General features: G+C 38.3%; 1 protein-coding gene across 1 annotated transcript in view; it reads left to right on the top strand.

Moving 5' to 3' along the window:
- Positions 1–12,393, top strand: part of SLC2A13 (solute carrier family 2 member 13) — a 322,896-nt gene that overhangs the window by 99,543 nt on the left and 210,960 nt on the right. Inside the window, exon 3 of the mRNA XM_048836305.2 lies at positions 3,456–3,664. Within this exon, the coding sequence (XP_048692262.1) occupies positions 3,456–3,664 (209 nt within the window). The remainder of the gene's footprint in view (positions 1–3,455; positions 3,665–12,393) is intronic.

Below are 12,393 nucleotides of genomic sequence, written 5' to 3'. Positions count from 1 at the left end.
ACTCACTTTACAGCTGAGGCAAATATCTGTTTCTAGACGTGTATATGATTGAATCATTGATAATCTATAATTCTTCAGTGCAGTGTGCTAGAAATATGTAATAGTTTTCAAAACAGTAAAATTGAAATGCCAACATATTTGTGTTTGCAAATACATTATTTATTATTGCTCATATCTGTCATTTTATTTTTGAAGAAATAAAACAGAAGGAATAAGCAAGCACATAGATCAGAACGCTAGAACTCCAAACTGTCAGTTTACTTTTGTCTTCTGTTCTAAATGCCCTGCGTAGCTAGGGCAAGATATGACATAAGGTTGTTAATCATTACTGGGTTCCAGCATGGCAGCCTAGCTAGTTCTCCCAACCATGATAACCCTGGAGATGATCACAGAACGTTAGATCAGCCCGCGTATTATAAATGGAAGAGTAAATTCCAACTCTTCATGTGGATGATGATGTTGTTCTGAGATGGACTTCTAAAGACCCCAGAGCTGGATCAATCCAAACTTAAGAGGCAAACTGCCTTCCAAAAGTCAGAAATGAACTCCTTTTTATGTGGGTGGGTCCCTTGTCTATTAAAATAAAGTTTTTCTATGTTGCATTTGTGTATATAGTCAGAAAATTGTAAATATGTCTACTCCACAGATCCTTACTCCTGTGTATATTTAGACTCATACCAGCTTTACTGACACAACATAAGTGTGTTACTTTTTACCCCTGAAAAACCAGTATAGCTACGGGAGAGTGAAGAATGTTCTATTTTGACTCAAGTTTCAGAAATTGAATTTTCCCCCTCTCCCTATAACCAATTTTCTCTTCTGAAATTTGCTGTTTTCATTTCCTCCCCTCTCTCCTCTCACTGAAGAGACAAACCCAAGTTCACAACAACAACAAAATCAATATTGTAAATACCCCAAGTCCTTACCTGGGCTATTTATCAACCCAAGACTTTTGGCTACTGCGATTGCTGACAAGGGGGGCTTTTACCTCCAGACTCATTCTTGTGAGCCATCAGGATTGAAATCGATGAGCATGCTATCTTCCAAGCATTTCAGAGACCAGTATCCTCTTAAATCACCTTCTGGTCCACAAGAATGGAAGCATTCGGGGTGAGAAATAGAAGAAATTATGGGCCAGATTACCCTGTAGTTGATTTTATACCAGTTCAATTCCATTGATTTCGGTGGAGTTAGTCCTGATTTATACTAGTGTTAAGTGAATATTGTATTATCATGTGTGTTCGTAATCCCAGCATAGAATCACAGGACTGGAAGGGACCTTGACAGATCATTTAGTCCAGTCCCCTGCACTCATGGCAGGACTAAATATTATCTAGGCCACCTCTGACAGGTGTTTGTCTAACCAGCTCTTAAAAATCCCCAGTGATGGAGATTCCACAACCTCCCTAGGTGATTTATTCCAGTTCTTAACTACCCTGACAGTTCGGAAGTTTTTCCTAATGTCTGACCTAAACGTCCCTTGTGGCAATTTAAGCCCATTGCTTCTTGTCCTATCCTCTGAGGTTAAAGAGAATAATTTTTCTCCTTCTTTGTAGCAACCTTTTATATACTTGAAAACTGTTATCATCCCATCTCAATCTTTTCTTTTCCAGCCTAAACAAACCCAATTTTTTCAGTCTTCCATCGCAGGTCATGTTTTCTAGACTTTTAATCATTTTTGTTGCTCTTCTCTGGACTTTCTCCAATTTGTCCACATCTTTCCTGAAATGTGGCGCCCAGAACTGGATGCAATACTGCAACTGAGGCCTGAGTAAGAGTGGAAGAATTATTTCTCATGTCTCACTTACAACATTCCTGCTAACACATTCCAGAATGTTTGCTTTTTTTGCAATAGTGTTGCACTGTTGACTCATATTTATCTTGTGATTCACTATGCCCCCCTAGACACCTTTCCGCATTGCTCCTTCCTAGGCAGTCATTTCGCATTTTGTATGTGTGCAACTGATTGTTCCTTCCTAAATGGAGTACTTTGCATTTGTTCTTAATTGAATTTCAGCCTGTTTACTTCAGGCCATTTCGCCTGTTTGTACAGATCATTTTGAATTTTAATCCTATCCTCCAAAGCACTTGCAACCGTTCTCAGCTTGGTATCATCCACAAACTTTAAGTGTACTCTCTGTGCCATTATCTAAATCACTGATGAAGATATTGAACAGAACTGAACCCAGAACTGATCCCTGTGGAACCCCATTCGATATGCTCTTCCAGCTTGATTGTGAACCACTGATAACTACTTTCTAGGAATGGTTTTAAAATAAGTTATGCACCCACTTTATAGTAGCTCCATCTAGGTTGTATTTCCCTAGTTGTTTATGAGAGACTCATTAGACAGTTTCAAAAGCCTTACTAAAGTCAAGATATATCACATGTATTACTTCTCCCCATCCACAAAGCTTGTTACTGTGTCAAGGAAAGCTATTAGGTTGGTTTGACATGATTTATTCTTGACAAATCCATGCTGACTGTTACTTATTACCTTACTATCATCTAGATGTTTGCAAATTGATTGCTTAATTATTTGCTCCATTATCTTTCTGGGTACTGAAGTTAAGCTGACTGGTCTGTAATTCCCCAGGTTGTCCTTATTTCCCTTTTTATAGAGTGGCACTATAGATGCCCTTTTCTAGTCCTCTGGAATCTCTCCCGTCTTCCATGACTTTTCAAAGATAATTGCTAATGGCACAGATATCTCCTTAGTCAGCTCCTTGAGCATTCTAGGATATATTTCATCAGGCCTTGGGCACCTGAAGATATCTGACTTGTCTATGTAATTTTTAACTTATTCTTTTCCTATTTGAACCTCTGATTCTACCTCATCTTCACTGGCATTCACTATGTTAGATGTCCAATCACTGCTAAACTTTTTGGTGAAAACTGAAACAAAAAAGTCATTTAGCACTTCTGCCATTTCCCCATTTCCTGAAGGGTTTCCCAGTGAAGAATTTGGTATTTTTAAGACTGCGGTAGCATTTGTTTTTGAGGCTATTTTCTCCATCTCCTGGGATTTTTTTAAAACAGCATAGGAACTTCTTGGGGGAGTATTACATTTTGGGGCCATCAACTTGAATTGCCCTGTAGAAATGGCAATTATAATGTTGAGTCTTCTGTTGGTAGTGCTGAGAAGTGCAGCCATAAAGGCAGATGTGTTGTAAAGTAATTATTTTGTCAAGAGCTGAAATTGAAAGTTATGTCTTTGTAGTGAATATTCTGTTTTTTGACACCCAAATTAAATGTAAGCGGCATGATAATCTCTTCAGGATTCCTTTTGATTCTGGTAGAAAATCCTGGAAGCTGCTTTTGTAATGCATACATTCACCCATTTGGTTATTTAAGCTGCAGGATGTGTTTTCAGAAAGTGGCTAATGGGAGCTGGAGTACTTGCAAATGTGAGAATTTTTTAAGTTTGAATTAAAGATATTTTTGTTTGTTTCTAGGTACATGCTGGGCCTCTCAGCAGTTCCAGCAATTATACAGTTTTTTGGCTTCCTGTTTCTTCCTGAAAGCCCCCGCTGGCTGATTCAGAAAGGCCAGACTCAGAAAGCACGGAGAATTCTGTCTCAGATACGTGGCAACCAAACAATTGATGAGGAATATGATAGTATCAAGAACAACATTGAAGAGGAAGAAAAAGAAGTTGGAGCAGGTAGGTTAGAAATTTCTTGGCATCTCTGTCTACCTATGTCACTAAAGAGGCAAATAACAGGAAATTGTACTTCGGTAATTTCATATGTTGCTTTTTTCTGATCTTGTAAATATTTCTATTATTATTATATTGGTAGTTTAAGTCTAAATTTAAGCTGTAGAACTGAAGATGCTGTTGTAAATGCTATCCTGATTTTATTTTTTAAGTGAGGGAAAAAAATGAAGCTATATATTATAAGATTTTATGTTGTCACTTGAAATGTATGTTTCAAGAAGGAATAAGCAAGGCATATAGTTCACAAATCTGTATATAGTAAGATGGACATGAGGAGCAGATTTATACTTAAGTTAAATATATCTATTTTGTATGTTTATTTCTATCTTTTATAGAAAAAAGATTGGGATGTAGGAAAAAGGACAAAATAGAAGCTATGGAAGGGTTAAAGGGTTAATCCCTCAAATGCCTGAAGTTATCCAGAGACTATGTCCTGGCTGAGCAGAATCTCAGCAAGCAACTGTGGCAAGACTTACAGAACTAGACATATACATTATCAGCAACATTTTAGTAAACAGTCTTTTGAGGTCATATATGTTCTTTCTTTAGACTGTGGTGTCATTCAATTCTTTGCATTTCTTTTACACCTTATCTGATCCCACAAATATTTTAACTTTAAGCATGTGAGCAGTTCCATTGACTTCTTAATTTTTTCCCCCTAACTTTGTGGTTGACAACTAAGGGACAGTAACTATAGTAATTATGTAGGGAAGCAGAAAGTACAAGACAACCTTTGAAAGTTTATTATTTCTGAAATCATCAACGAGACAACTTCTACTTCAACTTCTTCAGAGTTGGTGGGAAGTGCAACAAGAGTTACCTGGTGGTTGTGTGTATTTAAATTTTTTCCCCTCTTATAGTACATAATCAAATTACTTTGTTGCTGTTGGCTTTGTGTCTGCGACAGGTTAAGCAGTTTGAAGTGTTTTGGGAGTCACGTGCATTTGGTTGGGATTTTCAAAAGCGTATGACTCAGGGAGTACAAGTCAAATCAGTGGTACTTGATGTGGGTAGCTGACTTACACACTTTTGAAAATCACACTCCAAAGCAAACATTTCAAAGCTATTCTACCTGTAGTAGTTTTGTGCATGGTTTAAAACCGTGGTTCTCAACCAGCGGTACGTGTACTCCTTGGGGTACTCAGGTCTTCCATGGGGTACATCAACTCAGCAAGATCACAAAAAGAAAAGGAGTACTTGTGGCACCTTAGAGACTAACCAATTTATTTGAGCATGAGCTTTCGTGAGCTACAGCCGAGCTGTAGCTCACGAAAGCTTATGCTTAAATAAATTGGTTAGTCTCTAAGGTGCCACAAGTACTCCTTTTCTTTTTGCGAATACAGACTAACACAGCTGTTCCTCTGAAACCTGTCATCAAGATCAGTGTTTCTCAACCTGTAGGTCAGGAGCTGTGGGGGGATGGGAGGGTCACAGGACAGGTTTAGGGTTGTCACAAGTGTAGGGCCAGCTTTAGAGGATGGCAAGCACGGCAATTGCCAGGGGCTCCAGGCCAGAGGGGCACCACAAAGCTAAGATACATGCTTAATATGTGGGTAGCAGGGCTCGGGTTTCAGTAGTTGGGAAAGGTTTGAGAATCACTGGTTTAAAAAAGTTAGCATATATAAAGTAGTCTTTTTTTAGATAAATTCTTTCAGTCTGATAGTGTGGCTGCTTACTTTAAATAAATAATCAGGTTACAGCTTTTGTGGTGCCTGATTGTTAAAAATATATATGAAGTTAATGACCTAGTTAGGTTTCACCAAGTCAAATAATGGAAAAGCCTCTGTCCACTTATTTAAATTATTCTTTGAGTTGCTGAAGATACCCAAAATCATGGCTCCTGCTCATGTATCTACTCCTAGTTCCAAGCAATATAAAAAGTACAGATGTAACAAAGCACATATTGCGAGTGAAATCAAACATGAAACCAAGCACATTTAAATTTCATTCAGGATCCTGTTGAAAGTGCTGTTATCTGCATGAAGACTGAATAACTGGAGTTTACGTGGATGATGTGTGTGAGCTTGCATAGTCTGGATTCAGTGTGGGACTGCAACAAAATACTTTCTTTCCCCCATTCCTTCCACACACACATACACACTACTCCCACCTGTGGACAAGATCAGTGACTGCATCACCCTCTGTGCTACTTTGCATGAGCTGCTATATAATCATGCATCTCTTGACTCCTCCCTTGGCCTGCCCTAAATCATACCTTATGTGACAACCTTGGGAAGACACAGTGGGTGTGCAGAGGTTTCCCTGTCATGGTGACTTCATGTGTAGCTCTCCCTTGTAACAGAGGCTTACGTGATGCACTGCACCTCTGCTGTTGGGTTCAATTCACCCGGAATGATCTACAAAATTCAACAATATTGCAGTAGATGGTGATCAATCTAATGTTCTGCTCCTATAGCAGACTATCCAGCGATGGCCTTTGCTCTTTGGTTAACAGTCTACTTGTGTCTGTAATGATAAAATATGTTCTCCATAAATATTCCTTTGTTTCTGGAAACAGGAGGGAGGCATCCATCTCCTCCTTTTTCTCCTCTTATTCCTCCAGCCTGGAATGGTTGTTAATTTTTGTACATTCTGAACTCAGACCTAGCTTTGGGCTGAATCTGAGAAGTGTTTTTGCCCTCTGAAATGGTGTAGCTGATTAATCCTTGATTTCCCACAGAACTTGTTCCTGATCATCAGAGTCAAAACGGGCATTCCCACCTCCATTCTTGGGTTTTATGTTCTTCTTCTCAGAGCTGGTGCATTCTTTCTTCTTGTAGGTTAGTTCCTCATCTTCATGTGATTTCATCTTGCAACAGATTTTCCTGTAAAGTTAATTGGGTCAGGAATTTTTCTCTACCAGTACCCTGAATACATGGTTATTCTTGGCTACCATTCCGTTCTCCAGCTGCTCTATTATTGAGCTGCACTTTGCCAATATTTTTACAGGAGCAGAGTTTTCCAGTACCCTCTTTTATTTCTTGTAACTTTTCTTTCATGACAATGTTTAGGTTCTGTCACTCTTTGAGTCTGTGGTGTTTTGTGACAACAATTTTAAACTGGTCCTCCAGAAGGGTCCTAGAGGTGTGTTATTCATTAATTCTGAAAAGTAACTCTTCCATTAGTTCCCTTTTGAATACCTTTATCTTACTGAGAGTTGCACTGTCTGGCAGGCCTGCAGCCCAAAAATATATTGGTGTGCTTGCTGCTATGGACATCAGCGAAATTTGAGTGTAATGGAGCGGGTGTTTCTATGATCGTGCATTATGGGTGCAGAGCTCCTCTGTTACCCTTGCTGAGGGGTTAGAACCATGTGTAAAACGCAGTAATCATTGCTGAGTCATGCTGTTGCGTGGCTCTTATCTCTAAACATGGTGTAAGATGGGTTGGTGTCTCTGACAGAAGGAGCTAGGGATCCTTAAGGAAAACAGAACAGAGAGGTTTGTGTAAACCGCTTAGCCCGAAGCTTTTGTTGTCTGTCACAAAACCAAATACCAGGAAGGGCATAGGTCTGGACTAGTGCTGTGTGTATATTTTGTGAGGATCAGGCAGAAAAACGTCCTGCTTAAAGGGGAATTTCAGTTTTATTCTTGGCTTTTCAACAATTTGAATTCAGATCAGTTTTCTTTATAGTCTTCTTGAAAGAAACAAGCAGAATTCTTTCCATCTGATAACACACAGTCTGTAATAGATTTTGACTGGCTTTGAGCTAAAGCCAAAGAACGACACCTTTGGATGACCTACAATTCTGAGAATGTAGGCAAATGAAATATGAAGATATCAGATGTCCCCAAAAATGTCTAGGGAGAGCACTAAGCAACATATTGTGAGATAGTGTAATTACAAAATGACTCCTGTAATAATTTGGCCATGAATGTGGAACGTGTCAGACAGTTAACACATCTAAAATAGTGAACAGTAGATAAACAAGGCAGCAAATAAAGTTATTCTGATGCTCCTTCCATTTGTTGTTATGCCTTCGAAAGGCTGGCTTAATTTGTCAACCACATCTCTGCTCTTCACTGAAAAGTGCACTGTATAATAAGCATAATGGTCATGTCCTCAGTGAGACTAATAAGGTGAAGACTGTATATTTTAAAAGGATATATTTACTCTGTTTCTAACATTTTAGATTTCAGAGTAGCAGCTGTGTTAGTCTGTAGCCACAAAAAGAAAAGGAGGACTTGAGCATGCTCAAATAAATTGGTTAGTCTCTAAGGTGCCACAAGTCCTCCTTTTCTTTTAACATTTTAGAGCAGTGCTAAAATGTTGGTCCTAAATCCATTCACAAGTAACACAAACTTCCAAAAGTTTTTCTGTAGTATTGGCGAGTAGATCATGTGATCATACTATGAAGAATCCTTTCTAAGACTTCATTTCCCTAGCAGTAAAGTTTTCTGAGTGTCATGTGTAGATGTTATTTTCCTATCTTCACAAAATCTAGCTGTAAGCCCTGGTTTTTAAGATAGCATTCTGTAAGTAAATCCTTGGTCTGGAAATTTAACGTGGAAAGAGAGGATAATTACTTTGCCCTTTAAAGGTCAGATGTTCTTCAGGGAAGGATGTGATGCACCACTAAACTACAATCCAGAACAAAATCCCCTTTACTTACAGCCCAGGAAGAAAAGACTTATTCAAAGGCTGCTTCTGAAGACAAGACACCTTTCAGGCATTCACCACGAAAGTTCAGATTTGCACATTTTATTTTTGCATTTTTGTTGACGTTCCTAGACAGAACAACGGTAGAGAATAGTCTGACTCTACTCACTGTAACAAGACTAGTTTGATGTCAGTCTGTTATTTGTTCAGACATTATCAGTAGGAATGGGACAGAGTTCACTTCATGAAAGCTAATATTAATAATTGGTGTCGGCTTTCAATAACTAGAACTTACATTAAAGATTTTTTTGGTCAACTCAAGCTTCAACAGGGTGTTACATCCTTTGAAAAAGAAAATCAGGCCTTTGAAAGTGCAGTAAATTTTCCACATATCAACTTTATGCCAGCTCCACTAAAGGAAAAGTGTATGAATTAAAAATGTACGAACAATTTCTTAACCTACAGAAAATTCAAACCAGAACTATGGAAAATAGTAAATCAAGGAAATTTGGTCTTCATCAGTCTTCAGAATACTTAACATACACCGGTTGCTTCAAACCAATCATCATCTGTAGATTGGAGTTGGATGGCAACGCTTTATATATTACTATATTCATTTTGGTCTAGCTACAGCTATAGCTCAAGTTTTAAAAATATGGAGAAAGAGGCAATCAGACTTTGCTCCATGAGGCAAAAAGTATGTTCCTTTGTATTTGGGTTACACTAGTGAGAGTAACTAACTTGGCTTTCAAGTCAGTTTCCAGAAGTTAGAGACTTCCAATCCCAATTTCCATACAATTTAGAAGCTCAGTTGAATTCTAGGAAACTGTAAAAGCAAGAATATTTCTTGGATTTGAAAGAAATATGTCATCCAAATAAATTCAGTGTTGTTAAGTCAGCTTTGTAGCACTGTAAACTTGCATAGTGGTTTACAAGCTTAGAACAAGATACATGCCATGCTCCAAACTGTTTGCAACCTAATGGACAAGACATAGATGAGATGGGGCACAAGACATCAGGTAAAAGAGCATGTACAGAGGTGGTTGGTTTGAAAGATTCCTGGAAGTAGTAAGCTTGCTGGAGGGGCAGTTGCTTGGCTGACAAGTAGAGATTACTGTGTACAGCATAAATAATGGCAATGGGACAAAAGGAACTGAAAGGAGGAAGGACTAAGGGAAATAGAAAGGAAGAGCAAAGATGAAGGGGTAAGGTTCTGTAGAGTTGAGGAGGTAGGCTTACTCCTTCTCTGAATAATTCAGTAAAGAGATTCAAGGGAGGTGACATAGTGAAAGTGGAGAGATGACTTTTGTAGTGACATTGAATAAATTGGAACGGGGAGCACAGCCTTGATTAATGCAGGCTTCTTGTCTTCACAATGACGGTTTTGATTATGTGGATGATGAGGACAGGGAAGATTTTGATTGTTATGGTGAACGTGGCAACGCTTAGTTCATGGCATGGGGCCTGTGCCATTGGGACAGATTCTTCAGTGGTGTAATTCTGTTTACCTAATATGTTTGGACAATAGTCTATGAGGTTTGCTTCCCTCAAAACGACTGTGATATCGAATCTGCTACTAGTTTCAGTGCTAGAATTTGCTGGTGAAAGAACATGCTTGTTAAAGGCTATAAATGTGTCCCTTCAGAGTGGGTGGAGAATAACCCAGCAACACTGAAAGAAGAGCATCTAGATAGCAAGTTCAATTTAAGGTCAGATTGGTTGAGTATGTAGTGCAATCAGCCTGGTGAATAGTCTCTGATTTTCATGTTGATTTGTCAGAAGCAGCCAGGGAAACACAACTTTGAATTTCCTGATTTTTGTGTGCATATGCATTAACCACACAACTTGTGCTATCTTTGAGCATATGTTTTTATGTGGTAGTCATATTGATATAATTTTGGATAAGAAATAAGCATACGTAAATATAAAAGGTATATTCATATTGTGCTTAAAAGGAAATGAAATTATGCTACCTTCAGTATAGCTAATGGTATTCAAGAGTTGATTTAATTAAAAAGAAAAAAAGGTCTATTTTTTCACTATTTGCCTGCAGGTTCCAACTTCAGAACTGAATATACAATTCCAAAAAGATTACTCCCACTGTAGCTCCATATTTACATGTAACAGGGATTTAGGCAAAAACGCAGTGTTCGTGAAAGAGTTAAATGGGCATAGGGGGAATATTTCTTTGACCACTAGGAAACAATTGTAACACTCCACTACCACAATACCATTCATTGTTTGGTCAGAGAACATACTCTGACAGCTAAAATTGGAGGTAAGCTTGTAGCTTCTTTGCTCTTTAATCTTGTGAAGATGAGTGGGAAACTGTAAAATAGATGTTTTAATTTGATGAATAAAAGTCCATATAATTATTAAACACATTGAAATTCCTATGATGAAAGGACTAAAGTTGAAGAATAGATTTCCTTGTTTGATAAACTTCTGTTTGTTCAGACATTAGTTATTGAAGCATACCTTTTTTAACATCATTAATAGTCACCTTGCTAAGTTGTGGGTGCCATGGTTACAGGGCTAGTTTCCACCTCCCTTCTCCCCCTTCCAGCACTCTGAGTTCATAGATTCCAAGGCCAAAAGGGACCATTGCGATAGTCTAGTCTGATCTTCTGAGTAACACAAGCCATAGAACTTTCCCCAAATAATTCCTAGAGCAGAACTTTTAGAGAAACATCAACTCTAGATTTAAAAATTGTCAAGGATAAAGAATCCACCACAACCTTTGGTAAATTGTTTTAATGGTTAATTACTCTGATGGTTAAAAATTAATAATTTATTTCCAGTCTGAATTTGTCTAGCTTCAACTTCCAGCCATTGAATCATGTGATACCTTTCTCTGGTAGATTGACGAACCCATTATAATATATTTGTTACTCAGATACTTATGAAGTCTAATCAAGTCACTCTTTAACCTTCTCTTTGTTAAGCTAAATCAATTGAGCTCCTTGTGTCTATCGCTATAAGGCATGTTTTCTAACCCTTTAATCATTCTCTGGCTCTTCTCTGAACCTCTTTAATTTATCAACCACCTTCTTCAATTTTGGACACCAGAACTGGACACTGTATTCCAGTATTGGTGCATCAGTGCCAAATTCAGAGGTAAAATTGTTATGCTGTCTGAAGTGGCTCACAACTGTGTGTGCCTACCACAGGACATGCACCCCAAACTGGTGGTATGTTCTATAATTAGGTTTCGCCAAGCTATTAACAGATGTGAACTCCTGGATCACTATACCAGTCTTACCATGGAGTCAGATGCAGTCCCCAGAGACACTCCAGTCTGTCTTGCCACCCAGACAAACTGGTCTTTGATAAATGGTCACTTATACCAAAGATAACATCACATTTAAGTTGCTCCCAGTCCCAAGAGATCAGTCACTTACCCCAGATCAATTGGTACTCTAGATCTTCCACCAAAGACAATGCTGGTTGCCAATTCTATAGAAAACTAACTAAAGGTCTATTAGCTAAGAAAAGGAAGTGAGTTATTGAGAGGTTAAAGCAGGTAAAATATATGTACAGCTGAGTCAGTCTATAATACCAAATTGTAGCAGAGATTTAGTAACCTGCCAGTTTCCCAAAAGTCTCTCAGGGCTACCCAGAATATCTCTGGGGAACTCTGTCTTCTCGTTCAGTTGTAAGAGTCCAAACAGTTCAGAGATGAAGGATCTTTCCTTGAATCCATGCTTATAGCTTCTTTTCACAGAAAACAAGCTGACCATGTCACTAATTAAACAGGCTTTTCCTTTGATGATGGAGAGTGAGGAATCCATTTAGTCTTTAACCTCCGGTCATCACACACAATAGCCACTTGCTTTGAAATTAGTACTTTTCTGTTAAAGTTCTTCATTTGCATTCCACAAGGCTTCTTTCTCCTCTGATGGGTTATTTAGTTTCAGGGATATACACAATGTAAATGTTTGCTATTACATTATTACACGATACTGATAAGCTAGGAGGATAACTGGCATCTTGTCAGTGAAGCAAAACAGGATTTTATTAAGGGAAATTCTGTATCTGTTACTACAGCAGCTGGTTTTAAGGTGGGGAAAAAAGGA

This window comes from Caretta caretta, chromosome 1, assembly GCF_965140235.1.
Source record: "Caretta caretta isolate rCarCar2 chromosome 1, rCarCar1.hap1, whole genome shotgun sequence".
NCBI classification, from domain to species: domain Eukaryota; kingdom Metazoa; phylum Chordata; order Testudines; family Cheloniidae; genus Caretta; species Caretta caretta.
The sequence above is the reverse complement of the archived record's forward strand: the minus strand, read 5'-3'. Positions and strand labels throughout refer to the sequence as shown.